The sequence below is a fragment of the Talpa europaea genome (genome assembly GCF_964194135.1).
Source record: "Talpa europaea genome assembly, chromosome: 4".
NCBI classification, from domain to species: Eukaryota; Metazoa; Chordata; class Mammalia; order Eulipotyphla; family Talpidae; genus Talpa; species Talpa europaea.
Window position 1 is genome coordinate 62682769 of NC_140070.1, and position 24516 is coordinate 62707284.

The following is a 24516-nucleotide window of genomic DNA, read 5'->3' on the forward strand; positions in this document are numbered from 1 at the left end:
GTTATGCTGTGCAACTGCATAATCATATTTAATTTGTTTTTCTTGCCAAGAGAAATTTTCATTTACCCGAGTAGCAAGTAGTTTCTAGAAGCTAGTTGATAAAAGTGTCAATGATGGTATTGTATTTACTAAAGTCAAAATATTAGTAAAACTGGTTTCTCTAGTGTTAGGAAATAATAAGTTTTTGGCATTAGAATATCTCAAAAACAACTTATTTTAATATTTGCTACTTATAATATTAAATAAAATTTAAGGTTATTTGTGATTTCTGCTATTTTTATTGGAAAGGTATTTTTTAAACTGCTATCCTTTTAATGAAAAGTTTTAAAAATCTAATACAATTACCATTTCATTTAGTTTAAATCTACTGGGTTTTTGCCAATAATTAAAATTAGTAGTTAATATTCTTTGTCCCACTTAAATTATTATAATGGGTATCACATTTGATCAGGGTAATAGACTGTTTTAGATCTTAATACATATATCTTTTGGTGATAACATTCTTTCCTTGTTTGTTTTTAATAGGTTGATAATAATGTGATCAAAAATTTATTATTATTTAAAGAATTATAGTAGTGGTTATTATAGAGTTTTTACCCATTTTGCCAAAACTCTGTAAATCATCAATTCTGTCTGTGTAGCTGTGCATGCGTTTTAGTAATTAGATATAGTTTGTCATGCTCTGCAGCTACATGTTTGAGTATTGTTCTACATTTTAAGATAGCTTTTAATACTGGAGAAGCAAGTAAAATTACTTTTGTAGTCTGTAGTTGTTTCCAGAGTCATGGTTATTAACACAGCTACTTCTTAGTCAGCATTGGTATTTTTATATAGTGCTTTCCTTTTAAGTGTTCAGAACACTAACTGATTGAGGTATTTCCTCAGTTTGTTTACATTGGTGTTTCTTCATTTGGGTCACCGCCATTCTGTCCTTTTTTCCTGTTTTCTTGGGATGGAGATGTTACAAAATTGGAGCACTTCAGCATACTCATCAAGGAATTTTTGAAGGACTTGCAAAGGAAAAAGTAGATGAATGGATCCAAGCAGGCATTCAAGGAAGTTAGCCAGAGAGTGCTTTCTTTCACATAGAATAAAGTGTTCTCGGCAGAGCAGTCAAAGACATCTCGGGTTTGACTCAGAGTATAAGGAATTCGGGCAAAATGGAAAGGAACAAAACAAATAAAGAACACAGCAATGATAATGAAAACTTTGATGTTCACCTTTTTCCTGGGGGCTTTCCCCATGCCCCTTGTTCTAACATAGGACCTGTATAGTTCTTTTGTAATGAGTGTGTAACATACAATGACAATTAAAAAATTAATCCAGAAAATGACTTGACAGATATAATTGACTATTTCATGCCAGACCAAACCAAATTCTGATTTGAGGAAAGAGCATTTCTTCACATTCTTGTCTTTTGGCCGCTTGTTGGTCAGAATCATGTTAGGCAGAGAAAGTAAGAACATGAATACCCAGATGATGACAGAGAGAATCTTAGCCCCCAAGAGATTTTTGGGGTTGGATGTTTTAAATGGTCTGGTGGTTTTCTGATATCGATCAATTGTTATCAGTCCTAAGAATGAAATGCTGATATACATTGTGAAATAAAATATGACGGAGGTCACTTGGCACACAAAGGTTCTCAGGGGTCCAGTTCCTAGCTTGGCATCACTGAGGATTTTGAATGGAAAGGTCAGAATCATGAGAAGATCGGAGATGACTGTGTTCTTAAGAAAAATTATAAAGTTAGATTTACTGCGAATTTGAAAGAAAATCCTCATTGCCAGGCTGTTCATGATAAGTCCAATGATAAACAGGACAATATAGAGCAGAGGGAAAAGGACCTGGGTGATTTTGTAATCTCTGGCACACAGGCTTCCATTTCCAGCTGCAGAAGTTAGATTGTCCATGACCTGAACTTCTTCCTGCCTAGAGAAAGAGGGGAGGCATGGTTATTTTCAGTCCTGGGAAGTTGATTTTGCTGTTATCTCACTGTGCAACTTTTCAGGACAACCTGCAGTGAAAATTGAAGTTTCTGAACATCAGTATGGCAGTTAGAACACAAAAAAATTGTATCTCGAAATATTTCACCATGGTAAATAGTTCATCTCTAGCAAAGTAAAATGATCTGAACTACATTATTTGAAGGAATGGGTACTTTGCATTTCTTATTTGTTGAATGCACGCCGTTCATAAATCATTTTGATTTTAAGCAAAAGTCCAAGTATAAAGATACATATACATAGAAACTGGGAGAGAAATATTTGGGCTATGACCTCCATTTGCTTCCACCCTTGAGCTTTTAGTTTCTACTTACAAAAGTCACTTTTAGAACATCATCCTTATTCCTGAACTTTATCTTGATTAAAGGGTATGAAGGATAAAAATGGATACAATTTTAAAGTAAAAAGTACAAAGAAATTTGTGTAATGTCACTTGTGGGAAACATTAAATGCTGAATAAAAAAAAAATCCTTTATAATTGTTAGATATTCTTGCCTGTGTTGCTTAGTCATCCATTCAAGAAATGGCCTCACAGATAATCTAGTTTTTAGCTTCAAATATTCTAAATCATGTATATCTTACTTCCAGCTTTACTCAGTGTTTTTGAAGATTCTAAATACATTTTCTTGAACACATTTATTACTAATTTTTATTTTTTTTAAAGATTTATTTATTTATTTATTTGAAGATTTATTTATGTATACAAGCACTGGGTACAGTCAGAAGCGCGGGAGGGTGAGAGAATTCACCAGAGCCAGAGCGGGGAGCAGAGCAGGCAGAAGGACCCAAGTACACTGCTGAGGGGAGCAGCGGGTGGCAGGAGAGGTCTGCCAGACATGCGGGACCCTCCTCTGGTGGTCGGGAGCAGCAGGGGATCGAACCAGCTCTGCAGAGGCTGCGGGCAGCTTTGCAACCCAGCGTCAACCTCTGCGCCACCTGGGAGGCCCTATTACTAATTTTTAAACAGTGAAAACGTAAGGCAGTGGTGTCTGAATATCACCAACCGATGGCATTCTTCCAAGTAGCAAGGACATAGTCTCTAGGTTTATGTAGTGTATAACAATAGCTAGAATAAAGTATCAAAAGCATTTCCTGGTCTGATTTCATAGGTTGTTACACCACAACAGGCAGCAATAAAGAAAACTAACACTTGATTATATTAGATGTTTAGAATTAAAATTAAATTTGTAATATTTTAATTAACCAAAACCAAATATAATTGATTCTATATGAAATAATATTCTTAAATCTAAGGCACAGAAATGTTACAAGGACAAGTAATAAATACAAATTCTATAAAAAAAGATTTAAATGTGACAAACATAGGTAGCACTAAATTCTCCAGAATATCAGTGAACTTCTTATTTCCATCCTTTAATTATTGAAAGTAAAATACTAAGATACATGTCACAATTATGCTTTCAGTTTTCAACACCTCATCTCTTTAACTTAAAAAACAGCTAAACAGAAGAGCTAAACAGAATTCAGTATTTATTGATAGAAGATCTCTGATTTTAATCCACTGTACTACTGCTATTTGATTTTAGTTGTGCATTCTCTAATAGATTCAGAAATTCTGCTTTGGTAATCCTCTTTTCTGTATACACTAAGACTTGTTTAACAGGAACTCATGCTATTGAGAATTTCAAGTTCCCTTTATATAATAAAACCTCCTTTTATATTTAAATCTTATTATACAGTCAAGATAAAATAAATAAGACTATTTGTATTTTCTTTCCATGTGCTGTATAATTTTTTTCTAATGAAAAGGTTGATAGGTTTCCTAACACCATTGATGCAGCTTGATTTTAATTTATATTCCATTCAAGTGCTTGCATTGACTTTGTTATTAACAACCCCCAATTTTAAGAAAAGTTAAAAAAGTTATACATCACAGTGCAAATACATATGCTTATCATATATTTCTCTATATAAAGTTACCTGATTACTTTGTTGATTCTGAAGGATTTGAATGTATCCAGTAGATGGTAGTTAATGCAATCTGCAGAGAAGTGGCATCTGGTATTTTCCTTTTAATGTCTTAGTTTAGTTGTTAAAACTGTCATGAGTGAGAATTTGCTGAGCTTTCATCAGTAGAGTCTTGAGTATTCTAGAAAAAAAAAATAGAGGGAGAGAATAGAAGAGAGAACTTCACAATCAGAAATTACCTTCAAACGCGGTGGCCCAAAAGCTGTGCAGACACTGTATTTCCGTCTGTCTGCTTTTAGGACTTCTGCTTTTATTTCCCTGGGAAGTGTGGGGCAGGATGGGTGAAAAGTCATCTCTAAAAAAGCAATTTAAAAATCTTGTGGCTTTGTACTGAAGCCCGCCATAGTGTTGATGCTTTATGGGTTCTTTTGGTTATTTTCCATGCAAATGACAAATCCAAGTTTAGATCAAACCTTTTGAAGTCAGCATCCTAGAGAAGGTTGCAAGTTTACTTTCACACACGATTATTTACCTGAAAATATATTGTGCTCAACATTGGGTGATAAATTACCTTTTAACAAGTAATTACATTAACTGAAAAAAGCTTGCTTGTTAGGGAGGTTAAGTATCATGCTCTTTGTTTTTTTCTCTGGTTAATAATGTCATTTATTTTAAATCTGTGTTTGATCAGCTCTTTGTAGGCAAAACAGTTTCCTCCCATTATCAATTACAAGATTGCAAAATTGCATTAGAAAAGAAAAACAGTTGTATCTATTACTGGGTTTACTGTATAGAGAATATTCATGCTTTTCTTGAATAGAGTTTAAATACTAAGAATTTTTTTTTATCTAGCTTTAGTTTTTGAGTGAAAATACATCATTAAATTAAAGGGTCTTTGTCCCTGTCACTTATAATTATAATATTGTTAGGGATGTTTGCACACACACAATTTTTTCAACTGTAATGTCCTCCTTTTACCAGCATAACCAGTGAAATAGTTGTCTTTATTGTGAACATATGTTTAGTTGCTTATTTCTTACAGTTCTCAAGTAGAAACAGCAGCTCGGCATCACCTGAGATGCCTTGAGAAGTACATTTTTGGGCATCAAACTAATTCCAATGAATAGAAACCCTAGGTTGCATCCCCATCTGTATTTTGATGAGTGGTTCAGGTTGCTCATACACACTAGAATTTAAGGACCACTGATTTAAACTGACATGAGAATTTTGTTGGCATTAATAATTTGAAGCCAGACTACAAATTTGACTCATTTCAGTTGGAAGTTTTAGTTCCATGATGATCTCATTTATTAGTAATCTGGAGGTGTCAGTTTGATAGTAAGCTCTTGGAAAAATGTATATTCTTAAGTTGTTTTTCTTTTTAAATTTGCTGCAGAAAACAAATTTGTTTTGGAGACACAAAATTAAACCTTTTCAAAGACCTTTTATGCTAATAACAGAACAATAATTGTTCAGAACAATAACAGTCAACATATGATTTCTTATATTGTCATGAATTAATTCATGTTATGATCTCAGCTATTCTGAAGTAAACATTCATGTTATTTCCATTCTGTGGATAATGGAAACTGAGGAGCAGTGCAGTGAAGATTAGAGGCCACATTTCAACCCATGCTGTCTGGTCTCACAGCCTGCACTGTGAAGAATTCTCCACAGGCTCTCTTCCCCACTCTTCTCATCCTGGCCCATCTCATTGTCTTCTCAGTCCCTTCCCTGCCTCGGCAAAGTGAGGCCCATGAAAAGAATGGCTCAAGGAGCTAGGACTCGTGCTTGCCTTCACATCAGTCTATAAACTCTAGCGGAAGTTTATGAAGTCTTTCTCAGATCTTCAGATATAGTAAGACCTGTAGAAAAAAATTCATGACTATTTTCAACAAATTAATATGGCATACCACAGGAACACAGATTCCAAATTCTTAAACCCCATTACATCATTGACAATTTATATTTCCAAAGAAAGGGGATTTGAGGAATAAAGAAAATATTCCAGCTCATGATCTAAATTAACTTGATTTATTTCACTACCACACTTATCTGAGAACCTTCTGTGATGATACTCTCTCCTAGAGAATTACTGCCTCTTACCCATTTAGACCACTTGATCCCTAAAGTGATTAAAGTCTTTGAGTGAGAGTTGTCTCATGTTATAAAAGTATACTCTATGAATAGATGTAGAGTAAGTCATGTTGTTTATGCACTTTGTAATTGTATGTATTACTGTTAGGAATAGGACTAGCTTTGATTAATTTGATGTTTTTTGTGATATAGATGACTTAGAAAGATGACTAATTTATACCCCAATTTTTTTAATGCAAGTGGCTTTATTGCCTTACTTATTTGCTAAGCCTACTAAAGGCTTAGCTGAAAATGTTTGCTTCCAGTAGAGGTTCTTAGGTAAAGGCTTTCCTTCAACATTTTGTTATAATGTTGGTGAGGGGGAAAAAAAAATCCCAGCTGTTGTTGAATGAAACAAGGTGATTTCACTTAAAGTTGTAGTTTACACGATCCTATGGCAGATGTTAAATGAGGACTTCCTGTATTCTGAACTCAGAGGGCCATGCTGGAAAAGGTAGCACTCTGTGATCCTTGTGGAGCCAAGTAGGAGCAAGAGAATGAATAATATAATTAAGCCATTTGACTAATTCTTAGGCTATCTTAGCTCCAGTTTTTTTAATCTAAATGTGTCTAGGTTGACATTAGTAAGTGTTGTGATTGAGCATATACATTTTTAAGGTGGTGCTCACTGTTTCTTCTAGCTGAGCTTTATCTTGTAGAATATAGAAACTTAGGTCAGATATAAGGCAGTTTCCAAAAGTAAGGAGTCTTGGGCATTGAGGTATTTAGCAAAAGAGACTGTAACCTATGGTGATCCAATTATTCAGCATCCCTGTCTTTTGAGAGTTTTGCTTAAAAGCAGAGTACTGTTAAATATACTTAACCCCCTTGACATCCATTATATTCCTAGGATGCATCTAGTTTCTGGCCTCATTTTAGGCATACTGGGGACAGTGAGATATTTTAGAACAAAATTTTCCTATACAAATCTGGTTAAAGGAGTCTCCTATTTTCTTGATTTAAAGAAAATTTACTTTCATTCAGGTACAGTTTTTTATTGAGAAGCTGCTGAACTTTTTGTTCCTTTCACACAAGCTCCCCAAACATGTGCACACCATTCTTACACCCAGTCCAAGGGTCATTACTTATGAAACATTTATTTGAAGTTATTCTAAATACTGTAGTAGTGTGGTATCTTGAAAGAGAAAGACCAAGGAAATCATGTTTGAAGATTAACTTAAATAATTTTTAGTAAATATTTTAAAGTGGGTTTGACTATTTTTTTAAAAAAGATTTATTTTTATTTGTTTATACATACAAGAACTGGGATGTAGGCCAGAAGTATAGGGGTGGATGAGAGGATTCACCAGAGTCAGAGTGGGGAGAGGGACAGGCAGATCTACTGAAATACACTGCTCAGGGGAGCAGCAGATGAGACAGGAGAGGTCTGCTGCACCATGTAGGTTAGCTCCCTGGCCGGGGATCGAACTCATGCTTCAGTGACTGCTCATAGCTGAGACTTAACCCCTTGCGCCACCAGGGGGGCCCGGATTTGACTGTTTTTCCTCAGCGATGAGGTAGTAGTCTATGAAATATATTTCATCATGCATCTAGGTTTGCTTTTGATATTCAAACATGCTAAATTGAAGAGTGCCGAGGGCATATATAATACTAAGTTTTGTTTTATCAGGACAATTACATCTACATCAGTATTTCAGTACAGTGTAGAAGAAAAGGAAGCACATTTGCAGTGAGGTTCTTTTTTTATTTCCCATTAAAAAGAGCAATTTATTAATTTGAAAATTCTATGATTGTAGAAATATCAGGAAATATAAATAAGGTGAAAGGAGAGCACAAAACTGGCAGTCTCCCCAACTTTCTACATCTTTGTAAACAGACACACATTTGACAGCATTTATAGTCACTTATTTTATTTTAAAGAAATGAGGCTGTCTTGGGGTAGATTTCAGTTAACTCCAGTTTTTCCTTCAAAGAATATTTAACTTGAGAGATCTATTTTAATTTCAGGATTCAACATGCCTTCCAAGGTGTTTAGAAGTTTATCCTCCTAGTTTCTAATCTTTGTGAGTGTGAGATGTTATCTGGAGAAAGAAAGATTTTCAGAGTTCAGTTAAGAGGGGAGATGATGATTGTATCCAAGGACAGCAACAGGTCATCATGCAAGTGATACCAAAACTTGTGTGGACTCCTCAGTTGATTCTTTCTCCTACACAGAAAATGTGTCCTTCAGGAAGTAAGTAATAAAGTATTTCTTTGGTCCTGATCACCAATCATTAATATTACAGTTATGCAATTTTTTAAAAGATTTATCTATTTATACAAGACTGGGGTACAGGCCGGATGTGCAGCAGGGTGAGAGGATTCACCAGAGACAGAGTGGGGAACAAAACAGGCAGACTGACGAAATACACTGCTGAGGGGAGCAGCGGGCGAGACAGGAGAGGTCTGCTGCGCCATGTGGGGCCCTTGCTGGCCGGCCGGGATCCAACCCGCGCTGCAGAGGCTGCGACAGCTTCACAGTGTTACGTTAAAGCACCTGCGCCACCAGGGAAGGCCCCAATTATGCAATTTGAGAGTGTTTTACTACAAACTTGACAAGTAGAATTCAGTGGTAACATTGGGAATATTTGTTCCATTTTCTCAGGCAAGCTTTATTCTCATGCAGTATAAATTGTTTTTGAAGATTTATACATTCTCTATTTGTACAAAAATTGTTAAAAACAAATTGTGTAGGGCCTCCCCGGTGGCACAGTGGTTGAGCGCTGGGTTGCGAAGCTGCCCGCAGCCTCTGCGGCTCCGGTTGGATCCCCAGCTGCTCCCCGGCCACCAAAGGAGGGTCCCACATGGCGTGCAGACCTCTCCTGCCTCCCGCTGCTCCCCTCAGCAGTGTACTTCGGTCCTTCTGCCTGCTCTGCTCCCCGCTCTGGCTCTGGTGAATTCTCTCACCCTCCCATGCTTCTGACTGTACCCAGTGCTTGTATAAATAAATAAAAATAAATCTTTAAAAAAAAATTGTGTAAGCTGTTGCAAAACAGTTGCTTTTAAAATATCTTTGCCTTTCCATCTTAAAAACTAGTAGTATCTTTTATAATTTCGCTAAAAATATTAATTATCAAACACAAATATAGTCTTCACACTCCATTGAGAAGTGAATTAATTGTTCGTTTCCAGCTTCTTCCATTCTGTTCTTGTTTCTTTTTAAATCCACCCTCTTTCAACTCATGACTTTGCTTCATGCTTGATTCCCTGAGCACTATCAAACTAATGAAGGATCCAAGCTTCTTCAAGTTCCATGTCCTCACAGTCAATTTTCCCTAATATTTTTTGCTCTTAATTAGAAAGATGTCCCTGTCTTTCTTTCCAAGTTAATCCAGACAAGAAATCATGATCTCTCCCCTTTCCTTTATCAGTTATCTCCCCGCCAGTCTGCTTTTCCTTAATGAAGACTCCTTTATTTGAAACATAACTTGAAACAAGAGTTTATTACTAATGATCCTAATAAAACTTTCTCTTTGCTCTCAAGCTATTGTTTTTCATGGCCAGTTGCTCGTAAATGTGTATTACTTCCTCATTTCCACCATTTCATTATACACTCATATTTCAATCCCTTGTAACTTGCTTTCTTCCTCTACCACTCTCTTTTGAGTTCTTCAGTCAGATTGGCCACATTCATTGAATTCCTAACTATGTTTGCTGCTAATGATGGTCCCATTTTCAAACATCCCTTCCCCTTACGTCTATGACCCTTCACTGTCTGGTCTTCTTGCTAATTACAGCATGTATGCACCATCTGATGATTTCTTTTATCTCCTTCCCTCTCAGCTCTCTTTGTTCTTACCCCTCTAAAGAGAAGTTGGGAGGTTTTATCCCCTCCCAATAACTTACTGTCTTACTCCTGACTCTCCCTCTTCTCAGTCTCCATGCCAGACCACCTCCCTTCTATCATCTGTTCCACCTGCCCCTTAAATTCTTCTTACCTAAAAGTGAATTCATGAGCTGCTGTCCTTACAACCTGTTATTTTCTCCCCTCAACAGCTTTTATCTAGTGAGGCCACCTGAAATCCAGGGAGAGGAAGATTCACTGTGATACCTGACCCCTTCTTAACTTCCTTCCAATACCCAGATAGCTCTTGATTTTGCTGCTTTTTTCTTTTTGTTACCACTGAAACCTAGTTTACACCCTATTTTTTTCTCTTTCTCTTGCTTCTTATTTCTCCCCTGAAGTTTCATCAGCACTTAAGTTTCAGGTTAAGTTGCCTACAAAACTAGTTTTTGTTCTTAGCTTCATTTCTGCCCAATTCCTTTAGTCATGTGCTTTATTGTAGTCCTCTTATTATTTCATATATTCAACAAGCATTAAGTGCCTAATAGGTGCCAAGTAGAGACTATAAATGTGAATAAAATATGCCTGGGCTTTATCCTTGCCAAATGGACGTTGCAGAGGGAATGGCAGACATTAAACAAATGGCTAAGCAGGGTGAGAATTACACTGAAAAATGCGCCAGAAGACTTTCTTCCCTTCACTACTTCTTCTCTGGTGAGACTTGCACTAAACTCTGGTGAGGGAATAGTGGGCCTGATGCTGTCATTGTGCATAGCATTTACACCAGTGAACTGGAAAAGATTTTTTGGTAGTAGGAGTACCAACATCAAAGGAAGTGCCCCAGGCTTTTTGGGGAATGTTGAGTAATGCAGTACAGGGTGGCTGTGGGGAACACACACAGAAAAATAAATGTATGGAAATGTGAATGGACAGCAGTGAGTGCTGTGTCTGATATGCTGCTGAACATTTTGCATACTTCATCTCAATTATTCCCACAACAGCTTTGCAAGGAAGATGGTGTTACCCCACTTTTTAGCAAAGTGTCTGAGACAGAGAAAGTTCCATTATCTAGAATCATGGAGTTGACAAGTGGCACAACCTGGGTGCTGCCACAGCTTCCTCCCACCTCTGACCTTGGCTGTTACTTATACAACGTGGAGTTGTAGTGTCTCATGTGATTGTTGTAAGTGTGTGGTTCATTCGGGATTCCTTTCCTCATCGTCCCTGCTTGGACTTCTATCTCTGCAAGTGCTGCCTTTATGGCACGGAGTCTGGCTCTTTGAGGACAAGGATCATTCATCCTTGTGTTTATTAGGGTTCCTGACACCTTGTCCTGTCCTAGATAGATATTTTATGAAGCACTTGTTGAATAATTTTGCTGTCATCTTTCCTTACACATAAGTTTACTTTTAGAGCCCTTTGACAGGTGCACTGACTAAGAATAATTGCCAGGCATGTAATTGACCTAACCCAAGTTTTGCAATTTTTCCCCGTTTCCCTTCATGTGGCTCCTATGGACACATGGCACCATATAAGAGAAGGAATATATCAGAAATGCTCTGTATTTAAAATGGAATTTGGAAATTAATGTGCCATTAAGATGTATGACCAGCCACGGGGAGCACTCCTTGTGTCATCTCTGTCCTGTGACCTGCTCTATCTTTTGAAAATTTGAAGGAACAGCTCTGGAAGTGAATTGCTCCTGTCCTTTTTTCTTTTTCTTTTTTTAAAAGAAAAGTATTCAAAGTTGCTTTGAATACTTGAAATATTAGGAATTTCGAATACTTGAAATATAAGGAATTTGAATACTTGAAATATTAGGAATTAAGTGGGATAGCAAGATTGAGTGTCATATATACAAACATATATTTCTAGTAGAATGTGATTAAAACAGGAATCAGTGCAAGGAGAAGCAGTGAATACAAGTGTGGAGGAGACAAATACAAAGAGACTGAGAGGAAAGTGACAGTAACAGAAAATATTTCAGGTTTGCAGAAGCAAAATGCTACTTTGTGCAAAGCACATGTGTGGAGTAGTTCAAATTCAACATTGAAATTCCCTCAAGTCACAAGGTAAATTGCTCCTTTTTGCAGACCCTACTGATTATGAACACCGTGTACTTGCTTTCCCTGGTGAGGTACTTTCCTCCTATAAACTCCTAAGGATTAGATACTGTTAGGAGGGCTAAGCATCTCTAGCCTGTGCAAACATATGCAAACAGAAAGAAAGGAGATGTAATGAAGGATAGAGTTGAGTATTTTACTAAGAAAATGGAAAAATATAAGATCCAAGAGAGCAATTTAGATTGAAAAGCTTAAAACTTGGATGTATCCTGCACTATTTAACTTTGGCTAAGGAATGTGTTTAATAGTATACATGTTTTTGTTATGCTGTTGGCGAAATAATTTCCTTTCACAGGGGAAAAACTATTATTGAATTCACGGTGTCTGTTGGGCAGGGTTGAGGGGGTAAACCAGAAAAAGAAGGTGCTGTCAGAACATGTTTGCATTTCCAACTATTCACCTCACATCTAATGATACCCACACTTTGCATTATTTTGTCATTTGGAAATAAATATACTTGCATCTCACAGACTTGTTGGAAGTAAATGGAAGGTCTTATAAAATTACTTGAGAATCTTAGCAAGCTTTTTTATTATTTCTAAATATAAAGTATTTAATGATGTCATATATAGAAAACCATGCTTACTATGAAGTAGCATTTTCCTTAAGGGAAATGTATGGTTAGATAGTATGTAATATAATGTGAAATTAATACCATGTAAAATTTAAACAATGAAAATTTTTTTAATAGTCAAAACTTACTCTGTAGGTAACGCCCACATCAAATGCTTCTATTAAGACTTCAGGTCAGTTGACACTTTTTTTACTTTAGCAAGTTCCAAACTGGAAAACAAGGGTGTTGCCAGTGGAGGTTGAGGTGAATTGAAAGATGGGTGGGTTCCTACCACCGCAAGCCCACAAGGAGATGCTGTGGTTAGAGCATTTCACAGGCATGAAATGCAGCCCCACCCCTGCCAGCAAAGGTTTCAGAATGCATTTTCTGTTTTTCAGGATGAATCTTCAAGTCATGAATGTAACCAGCGGACGATCCTTCTTTATGGAGTGGGCAAAGAGCGTGACGAGGCGAGGCATCAGCTGAAGAAGATTACCAAAGATATTTTGAAAATCCTAAATAAGAAGAGCACCACAGAGACAGGGGGTAACGTGCCTTAACACATTCGCTCCCATTGTGCTGCCTTCTGTCTCCCACTCAACACAGTCTTTATCAAAGCTGTCCATGGCCCTGTCACCAGAGCATTTCCTCTCCTGAATGACTGTCACATTGAAATATGAATAAGCACTTAAGATGTTGAAGCCTTGGTTTCATTTATAGGAATCCTTGTATTAAAAGAGCATGTCCTATAGATGAATGTAGGTCCTTTCTAATTTTCTACTCAATTTTAGGCTTTCCAAGTTTTCTGTTGGAATCATAAACCAAGTACGAAGCATGAGTTGAAAACTCTTAGTTCTGAGAGGTTCATTTTTAACCTGGTCATTTGCTCTGGATACTTATATTTGCATGATAATGAAAAATCAGTGTTGTTGCTAATATTTTCTTACAGAAGAATAATTGCAATAATAGTGTTGTCTACCCAGATAACTTGAAATCTCAAGTCATAGAGAAAAGTGGGTCTTTTCTTGACAATGCCTTCTTTACTTGGACTGTTCTTTCCCCATGCTTTTTACGTGTTTTTTCCAGTGAGAACATGTCTTTATATTATGTCACCACATTTATATTATTCTACCACATGGAGTTTTGTAGTTAATCATCTCACATTTGCTTAATTACTTTTTTCAAGGTTTATTTTTGTTAGGCGGTCACATGATTTAAAATGATGTCATTGTATACACTCCACTACCACCACTTGTATTTATTTCTCTATTACTTCAATAACACAAAACAAGAAAAAGCTTGGATTTTTTTCCTATGTACACAGCATATTCCCACACATGGCATCATCCATCTCCAGGATCCCTACTTTGTTCTTCACCACACAATAGTTTTTTATGAATCTTTCCACAGGGGCTCTGATCTGTGGACTTTTACTAGAGAAACTACTAGAGCTTGTCCACACTAGATTTTTCTTACAGAAAAGTGCAGATAGAGCTAATGCAAATGACACCCTCCTCCACATCATCAGGGACACATGTGCAGAAACAGGGAACAACGGCAACATGTGTTTCAGTCTGAATGTAGTACTGCAGGCATCTGATTTCTGAGGAGACAGTCCCTAAATACAGCAGTGACATTACCCTCAGCGATGGAATAGAGGGACATTCCCTGACTCCTTCCATCGCAGCGGAAGGGCCTTACACTACATCGGCTGCATGAGACAACCGCCAAAGTGGTGGAAGGGAAATGAAACCCTATTGCTGTTTGCCTGTCATTACTGAACTTGGGGGTGGGGGAAAACTGCTTTAAGAAAAACTGTTGATCTGTTGTTTCACTGTTTTCTCTCTCTGAGAAAAGAGGAAATGGGGTACTCTATTTAGAAGTCCTGCAATTTAGAAGCTAGCAAAAGACATTTGAAACTACTTCTTGTGTACTTGGAAGTAAGGTGACACTCTATTTTAGGAGGTTTAGTAATATGTGTTTTGTCTAAATTAACTTTGGAGTCTTTACTGGTCTTATGGAATGTTTGGTTTAGGAGGCTGAGAAAGATGGGAAGGGGAAGGAAGCATGTGGTGTTCTTTCTGTTGAGTCTACTTCCTTCCTTTACAATGAGTTTTAATACCAGACTGCAGTCTGTCTTTGTATAAGTCTCTTAAATAGGCAGTTCTTGCTCATGAACTCACAAAGGGAGAATCATGCTGCTTTGTGAGATAACTGGAATAGACACACCACTGTAGAAAAACGTCTTCTAGGGGGATTTTGGTCCTTCCCTCGTTTCTGATAACATTCCTCAACCAGAAATATGTTCTTTGGGATACAGTAAGCTGATTTTTGGTAAATAAAGTTAAGTTGAAGTGGCTACTTAAAACCTAGTACACTCACCAGAAGCTAGCTGATTGTATTTCACATTAGCAAAAATTTACCCACTTTTTCAAGGAAAGACAAGGACTGGTAAGGCAGGAAAACAGAGCTTGTGTTAGCATGTATTTGATTTCTGGCTACATGTAAAAGTAAGATTTTCAAGAATCTATTAAGTGTGTTCTCAGGTCAAGCTGCCTTTCCCTAAAGAATTCATAATCTAAACCTCAAAAATGGTGTTTCTAGTTGAATGTGATCAGACCCCTCTTCACATTTATATTCTCTAGTCATCTTAGATTGCCTGTCATGTGTTTTTTGAAAACATATTGAAGTTTATCTTAACATGGTGGGAGAGCTACAGTGACCACCTCACCTGAGGGGAGAACTCCTACTGCTAAAAGATTAACAAGGATGTAAAACAGTTTTTCTCATTATATAATAATACATTAAATGATAATAGTTTGAAAAAGTACAAAGACAGGAAATTATTGGCAAGTATTTGGAGAAAAAGGAGCCCTCATACAATGTTGGCGGAAATATAAACTGGTCCAGCCCCCACAGAAAACACTATAGAGGTTCTCAAAATGTTAGAAATAGATCTATCATACAACCTAGCAATTACACTCACAGCAATGTACCTGAAGAGTACAGAACACTATCTCCAAGGGGTTTATATACCACTATGTTTGCTCAGCAGTAGCAAAGTTATGGAAACAACCTATGTGTCCAAAGGCAGATGAATGAATTAAGAAGATGTGGTATACCAAAGGACACAGAAACATTAATTCCAAAGAGCACCTGCACCCCTATTTTTATAGCAGCACTATTTACAATAGCTAAGCTTTGGAAACAACCCAAATGACCAAAAACAGATGACTGGAGCAAGAAGATGTGGTACACATACACCATGGAATATTACCCAGCATTCAAAAAAGATAAAGGCATGCAATTTGCAGCAATATGGATGGAGCTGGAAGGGATCATGCTCGGCGAAATTAGCCAGAAAGAAAAAGAAAAATACTGGATGGTCTCACTCATAGGAGGAATCTAGAAAACCTAAATAAGGGACCAGGAAAAAGAATAGCTATAAGAAAGAAAAATTCAAAATCAACAAACAACTATGAACCAGAGACACACTATGGGGGGGGGCAGGGAAGGAGGGATTGGGGTCAAATTAAGGGGGTTGCAGTTGTATGGGGAATATAAAAATAAAATTTGAAAAAAAAGATGTGGTATAAACAATGGAATACAACTCAGGTGTGTAAAAACCCTTGCCATTTGCAACAACATGGATAAAACTACAGGGGATTATGCTAAGTGAAATTAGTCAGAAAGAAATAGACAAATACCATATGGTTTCACGCATGTGGAATATGGAGAAATAAAATAGACCAAACCAAACCAAAAACAACCCTAGAAACTGTAAAACTGACTTTATCTGATTGTAAAGATGAGACTAACAATGGAGGAGCGAGAGGTTGGCGAGCAAAGGGAGGAGCAGGCTCAGTGTATTATAGTGGAGGACTGTGGGTACCTTAGTGGTGGGTGTGGTGTAGTAAAATACCTCAAGAGAGGTGGTGGCCTGTATTTCTGAATCATATAGTATTGGGGACCAAAGTTACCTTACTTTAAAAAATTAGAAAAAGTAAAGTTTACCATAACAATCTAAAAGGCCAAGACTTTCAGGATTTAAATAATAATTTTTAGGATTTTAAATAATTTCAGGATTTTAAAGAATAATTAAAAGTAGGCCTCCCGGGTGGCGGAGCAGGTTGAGCGCAGCACTGTGAAGCTGTCCGCAGCCTCTGCAGCACCGGTTCAGTTCTCGACCAGCCAGGGAGATTCCCACATGGCGCAGCAGTCGTCTTCTGTCTCACCCTCTGCTCCCCTCAGCACTGTACTTCGGTCCTTCTGCCTGCCTGTTCTGCTCCCTGCTCTGTCTCTGGTGAATCTTCTCACCCTCCCGCACCTCTGGCCTGTACCCCAGTGCTTATATAAATAAATAAATCTTCAAAAAAAAATAGTCAAAAGTAAGCAAAAGATTAATAATTTATATTATGAAATCAAATTAACATAAAATGTGATGAAAATCTGACTTATTACTATATTATTCTGAAAATATCATTAAAAAAATAGTGTATTCCATTCAAACCCACCACTAACTTCCTACATTATTCTTTGAAAGTGAATTTAAATTGCCAAGAATCAGTTGCATCTTTTTTAATAAAACTTTGAAAGATGGCTTTATATAATTATAGATAGCTATATATGTATACACACATATATGTATACAAAGCTTTTATGTATGTATAAAAGTATACAAAATTTGTTAGCTAAATCAAACAAAAAAGGGATGCTTTTGTGAATTCTCATGCTGGATCTACTTTCTCAAGTCTTTTATTTTTGAATGCTTGTTTTAGTCCCAAGAAGGACTGAATAATTAACAGATACTTTATTTTTTTTGGATAAATCTGGCATTACGTAATTGTAGTACAATAGTATTGTGTATATTCATTGTACAGGTATTAGATCCCTATGACACTTACTATTCATTAAAGATTGCACCCTTGAACACCATCACTCTTACCCACCCCTTCTCCTGGTAACTACCATTTTGGCCTTTTTTTTTTTTTCCCTTTACACATTTGAATTTTTTAGTTCCCTGTATTAGTGATGCTAATAAGTACTTGTTTTTCTCTGACTTGTCTCACTTAGCAAAATGTGCTCAAGATCCGTGTTATCTCAGGTGACAGGGTTTCCTTCTTTCTAGTGGCTGAATAGCGTTCTGCATATATACACCACATTCATCTGCTGATGGACATTTGGGTTTCCATATGTTGGCTATTGTAAATAATGATTCTTGGCAAACCGTGTGTTGACTATGGGGATAATATCCAAAATAGATAAATAACTTACACAACTTATTAACCAAAAAATATACTAAGAAATGGACAGAATATGGGCCTGTGGCGCAGCGGATTGAGCGCAGCGCTGTAAAGCTGTCTGCAGCCTCTGCAGTGCGAGTTCGATTCACGGCCGGCCAGGAAGATTCCCACATGGTGTGGCAGATCTCTCCTGTCATGCCCGTTGTTCCCCTCACCAGTGTATTTCGGTTGTGTGCCAGTTCTGCTCCCTGCTCTGTCTCTGGTGAATCCTCTCACCCTCTCGCACCTCTGGCCTGTGCCCCAGCTCTTGTATAAAAATAAATAAATCTTATTAAAAAAAAAAGAGAAATGGACAGAATAACTAAATAGACATTTTCCCAAAGAGGATATCAAAATAGCCGACACACACATGAAAAGATGCTCAGCATCACATTCGGGAGATGCAAGTCAAAGCCTCAGTGACAGCCTCACACCTGATAGAGTGACTGTCCTCAGGATGAGCTGCTGGCGAGAATGTGGTTAAAAGGGACCCACTGTCCACTCTTGATGGGGACGTACATTGCTCCAACCACACTGGAGAACAATCAGAAAGTTTCTGTAAAAATTAAACATAGGTTTACTGCATGTTCTGGTTAATTCACTTCTAGGTGTATAGCCATAGAAAATGGAAAAAACGATTTCATTGAGATGGATGCATTTCCATGTATAACTTAGCATTTAAAAGCACACTGTCTGTAAGCAAGACTATTGATGCGCTTTCAGCCAGGGAGCAATTGAACAATTCAAAACTTGGATATTTTACATATGTTCACGGCATGTGAGCAACTGTGTTGAATGCAGAATTCCACACTTGATTTATTCCTTTGAAACTAGATATTGAAAAACAGGTAGGTTTAATGAACTTCTCGGTTCTTATTTTGCATCACATTCGGTGTTATTTCATAATAGTGGCAAAATCTACTACAAATACCGCTGCTGCTACTGCTACCACCACCCCTACTACTCCTACAGTCTATTACATAGCACCTTTTAATTCTGCCTCACTGTGGTATCAGCATGTTTGTTTTAGGAAACCAAACAGACTGGATTTTATTTCTGTCATTGTTTTGCCTATAAACTCTCATTGCTTATTATTGAAAGAAAAGACTCATTCTTGCCATGCTATTTTTGGAAGCATTTGCATTTGCTATTAGCAAAATCTTTTTTATTTCAGTGAAGTCTTTTCCTGTATCTTTAATATAAAAACTAGTATACTGGCCTTTGTTCTCTGAAATTGAACATTCCCAAATAATCCCCATGAATGGTAGAGCTCTTTTCTGGATAACCTTTGTCTATGTAGCATCACAGTGTTGGAAATGGTCTTATATATATATATATGGCTGTATATAATCTAGACTTTCCCTTTTGTTTTTTAGACCTTCCTTTGTAGACACATATATTTAAAAATAATTAAAAATATATTCTATTCCACTTTGGGTCTTAGAAGTGTTAAGAAGATATCTTTGGGATAAGCAATCTTTATAATATTTTTTATTCGAACTTCTTTATTCAAATTGATAAACATAACAATTTCCCATCAAAATGGAGTGATTTAACTCCTTGCTAACCCTAAGAAAATTATGGTTGTGTAAATTTTCTGTTTTACATATTAAACTATTTGGGAAAGATAACATGGTGCGTCTCCTAAGAAGAAACAAACAAAGTCTCTTTTTCCCCCCTATCATTGCTGATACCATCGTGTTTTAAAATTCAATTAAAAATGTTTATAGAGGTACTTCTCATTAAGGGCCCACGTTGAGAAACTGCTCACCAGAATGGATAAATAAATGGTGGTATAGTCACATATTAGAATACTGTGCATAAGTGAGAATTATTAATTTTTAGAATGGGTTAAATTTAATTTGACAATATGGATCAATCGCAAAGGAACAGTTGAGTGAAGGAGGTCAGATGTGAAAAGTGTATATTGCAAGATTCCATTTATATGAAGTTCCAAAATGGCTGACACCAATCCAAGGATCCTCTCCTGGGGAGAATCTTGGTTCAATTGGGGGAGAATAGTGAATGGATGGAGACTGTATGGGTTTCTGGGCTTCTGGTATATGATACCATGATTTGAGTCTTATCATATGAGTTTATTCACTTTGTAGGAATTCTTAGAGTTTGTAAGTTTTTCTGTATATGTTATACTTTGATAAAAATTATCACTCAAAAAAGTAAAAATTTTATGTTAAGTGGAATATAATGTGTCTATTGCATGTTTATTCAGTTGGGGATGAAGGACAAAAAGTCAGGAAGAACAAACAGGAAACATTTCCAACACTGGAAACTGTGTTCACAAAACTTCAGCTTCTCTCATATTTTGACCAGCATCAAGTGACATCTCAGGTAGTCATTTAAAGCTATCCTGTTATGCATTTGGGACATTCATATTTCCTTAAAATCTCCTTTACTGTAATATATGTTTCAATCTTAGTTTGTTTTATAGATACATTTTTAAAACCTGTTTGGAGCATCTCCAACTGCTGAATACTTCAGTTTTAAGATGTCAGGTTGCCTTTCTCAGAAAAAAACAGTGTTTTATCATGAAAATATTTTTACCTTGTAATAGTAAATACTATATGAAATAAACCCTAATGCCATTTTTGGTCATCTGTTGCTATGGATAAGGTGGAAATCTGTTGAGGACTGAAAAGAAATATTAAGTAGTTTTGAAGAAATCTGTTTTATAAATCCACTGATGTTATCTGGAAATTAATTAACATTTGTAGTTCTACCTTTAAGATAATTAGGCCTAGATCTTTGTGACAACTTGGCTTATTCCAATTATAGTTGTAGTAAGGAAGTTTATTTGTATATGACTTTGGTTTCTATAGAAATATGTTTTAACTTCTTTTTAAATAGAATCACATATAAATTCAAATTTCTTAAAATTAAAATATTTGATAATGATATTATTTAGAGGATTGGTCTTTAAATTCTTTTTACCTTTTTTCACCAGATCTCTAATAATGTACTAGAACAGATAACAAGCTTTGCATCTGGAACATCGTATCACCTCCCTCTGGCCCACCATATTCAGCTCATCTTTGATCTCATGGAGCCAGCTCTGAACATCAATGGACTAATTGACTTTGCAATACAGGTATCAAAGAGACCCTGCTTCTCTTATTTTTAGGAAAGTAAATCTGCCAGGCATTATCAATTTAAAATGAGCCACCCTAGGGCCTCCCCAGTGGTGCAGGGGTTTAAGTCTCAGTACTATCAAGCTATTGCCATCTACTGAAGCACGAGTTCAATCCCTGGCCAGGGAGCTAACCCATATGGCACAGCAGACTCTCCTGTCTCCCCCACGGCTCCCCTCAACAGTGTATTTCAGTAGATCAGCCTGTTCTGCTCCCTATTCTGTCTCTGGTGAATCCTCTCACCCCCTGCACCTCTGGCCTAGATCCCAGTTTTTGTATGCATAAATAAATAAAAAATAAATCTTAAAATTAATGAAATGAGCCACCCTGTGCACTTTAAATAATTGAGACATTTGGAATCAGCAGTATTCAACCAACATTTTAATTATGACTGTGTTTAGTTTCCAATTAGATAATTATAATTGGCACTAAAATATATAATAGCTAGCTAAAATGTGAGAGTTTTGAAGATTTCTCTTTTTTTTCTTGTCTTATTTTGCTTAGAAAATATGTAAGTTTATTTTGGTTTTTATAGTAGAGTATATTTTATGTTTATAGCCCCCCAAACCAAAACCTTATGATTTGATTTGTCCCACTATATTTCTTAATATACATCATTTAGTTAATTTATTATCATGTTATTAGTGAATAAAAATACAACTTGGTTTTTATTCCTTATTCTGCTGGAGGTAGTAGCTTTGTTAATAACAAGAAAATGATGATGAATAACTTCCATTTTATTCAAAAGAAGGAAAAAAGGGGGGAAAAAGAGGATGTTCTTTTCTGAAATGATCTAGTCCATAACTTTGGCCTTCCATAAAATTTTTAGTTATTATTCTAGTTTGGGTACTTCCTTATTGCATGGGTCATGAAGTCCACACAGAAGTAAAACTCTATAATTTGGTAAAGGATGAAAAATAAAACCAGTTTTATTAATTGGTGTGATATCTTGGGTCCTGCTTGTGTGGTTATGGAGTTCTAGGCCAGGATAAGGGGTGAAACCACGTAGGTATACCAAGGAGTCAATATATTCATGGTTTGTAAAAGTAAATGTTTTTCCTCCTTGTTTCCTTCATTCAATCTTCTCTCCCTTTGTAGCTGCTAAATGAGCTGAGTGTTGTGGAAGCTGAACTGCTTCTGAAATCCTCCAGCCTGGCAGGGAGTTACACAACCGGCTTGTGTGTCTGCATCGTGGCTGTTCTCAGGCGTTACCATACTTGCCTGATCCTGAATCCTGACCAGACAGCCCAGGTGTTTGAAGGGTTGGTATATAAACTATTAATGTTTTTCACATCATAGAATGTGTTACTTCGGTGAAATATTAGAGAGACCTTGTGAGAAAATAGTACCATTTGTTTCAATAAAGATACAGTAAAAAAGTACTTTTGCAGATAATATTTATCAAAGGAGACACAAGCATGAAAAGCATATTCTTTTTATAAAGTATGATTCCTTCTTCCCTGCCTTCTTTCCCTCCCTCTTCATTTCTAAGAGTATATTAGCCATTCACTGATATGGTCTATCGTTTATGCTACCCACCAGCATGGTTTCTTGACAATTGTGAATATGTGGCTTTTTTTTTCTTCATGCAACTTCAGTTTATATTTGGAAAATCCAACACCAAATAAACATTGCATACATTGTCATCCTTTAATTTCATTTCTTTTATAAATTAAATAGATCTTTTTATCTAGAACAAATTTTTCGTCTTAGTCTTTAATTTGTGTATATACAGCCTAAGCTTTTCTCTATTACCACTACTGCAGTTGGGCAATTTACATAATATCCCCATTAGAAACTGAGGATACTGGACCCAAGAAGTATAATGAGTTCTCAACAAAATTGTGCTCTGCTCCTCTTTGTCTATTGCACACTCCCTTCTCCGGGTCTTTTTGTGCAGAAAGAACTGTTTTTTCTTTCTCTTCCATTTTGTCTCCATTTTGTGCTATATTCCTGAATGCCATCTATTTAACAGCAGGGTTTTTGGGAAAAGGAAATCCTACCACAGTAATTGCACATAGAGATAACTGAGTGAAATCTGAAACATTCCAGATATTTTCAGATGTGACAAAATAGACATCTTAGAATTCAGAAAGTATAGAACTAATTAATAGCCCTCACCTACCTTATAAGATCAATTAATTGGTAGCATTTTACATTGAGAAACTGAAACTCCAGGCTGTTTATGAAGTGTTTGGTGAAGTAACCAACATTACACACCCGAGAGATTCTCAAATTGTTAAGATTTTTTTTTTTTGAGGGAATTCAATTTATTGTATTTTTTTTTTAATTTTTGGAAAATTTTTTTTTAATAATAAATTTTATTTTTATATTCCCCATACAATTGCAACCCCCCATTTTGACCCCAATCCCTCCCCTCCTGCCACCCACCCCCCCAAAAGTGTCTCTGGTTCATATTTTTTTGTTGATTTTGATTTTCACTTTCTTATAGTTATTCATTTTCCTGGTCCCTTATTTAAGTTTTCTAGATTCCTGCTATGAGTGAGACCATCCGGTATTTTTCTTTTTCTTTCTGGCTTATTTCGCTGCGCATGATCCCTTCCAGCGCCATCCATGTTGCTGCAAATTGCATGTGTTTATCTTTTTTGAATTCTGAGTAATATTCCATGGTATATATGTACCACATCTTCTGATCCAGTCATCTATTTTTGGGCATTAGGGCTGTTTCCAAAGCTTAGCTATTGTAAATAGTGCTGCTATAAACATAGGGGTGCAGGTGCTCTTTGGAATTGATGTTTCTGTGTCCTTTGGGTAAATACCTAGGAGTGGAATTGCTGGATCATATGGAAGCTCTATGTTTAGTAGGTCCAGAAATCTCCACATAGCTCTCCAGTGGTTGGACCAGTTTGCACTCCCACCAACAGTGCAGAAGAGTTCCTTTTTCTCCACACCCTCGCCAACATTTGTTGTTGCTAGTTTTTTTAATATGTGCCATTCTCACTGGTGTAAGATGGTATCTCATGGTAGTTTTGATTTGCATTTCCCTGATTGCCACTGATGTTGAACATTTTTTCATATGCCTGTTGGCCATTCGCATTTCCTCTTCAGAGAAGTTTCTTTTTAGCTCTTCTGCCCATTTTTTGACTGGATTATTTTCTTTGTTGTTGTTGAGTCTCATCAGCTCTTTGCAGATTTTTGTGATCAATCCTTTATTATTAGTGTTGTGTGCAAAAATGTTCTCCCAGTTGGTGGGGTTTCTCTTTGTTTTTGTTATTGTCTCTTTTGCTGTGCAATGTTAAGAATTTTTAACCAGGAGCTCAATAAAGTTCTTTGAGCTTTGCTGTTCTTTTAAAAATGTTTATGTAAACCTATCATTTGGTCATGAATTAAATTTTAATAGATTTTGACATTATGCTATTGTTTAAAATTTCAATGTTATTTATTTTGGCATTTTAAATTTATGTTCTATTAAATGTTCATAAAAGCATATTCGATATTAACTTGATTATATTTTTTCTTCATCGTGCATAGTAAAAATAAGTATTATCACAAAACTATTAGTTTGGTTTATTTTGTACTTGAATGAATGAATGTACTGG

The 24516-nt window shown here is 36.4% G+C and overlaps 2 protein-coding genes across 4 annotated transcripts in view; one reads left to right on the forward strand and one right to left on the reverse strand.

The window, feature by feature from the left end:
* MED12L (mediator complex subunit 12L) overlaps positions 1–24516 on the forward strand; it is a gene marked incomplete at both ends in the record, with an annotated part of 372007 nt that overhangs the window by 274065 nt on the left and 73426 nt on the right. For all 3 annotated transcript variants that reach the window (XM_084232379.1, XM_084232380.1, XM_084232381.1), the window contains 4 exons: positions 12927–13074; positions 20041–20159; positions 20773–20916; positions 22055–22218. In XM_084232379.1, the coding sequence (XP_084088505.1) occupies positions 12927–13074; positions 20041–20159; positions 20773–20916; positions 22055–22218 (575 nt within the window). The remainder of the gene's footprint in view (positions 1–12926; positions 13075–20040; positions 20160–20772; positions 20917–22054; positions 22219–24516) is intronic.
* P2RY12 (purinergic receptor P2Y12) lies at positions 891–1910 on the reverse strand (the record flags this gene model as incomplete). Its single annotated transcript, XM_084232384.1, has 1 exon — positions 891–1910. The coding sequence occupies one exon, from the start codon at positions 1908–1910 to the stop codon at positions 891–893; it is 1020 nt and encodes a 339-aa protein (XP_084088510.1).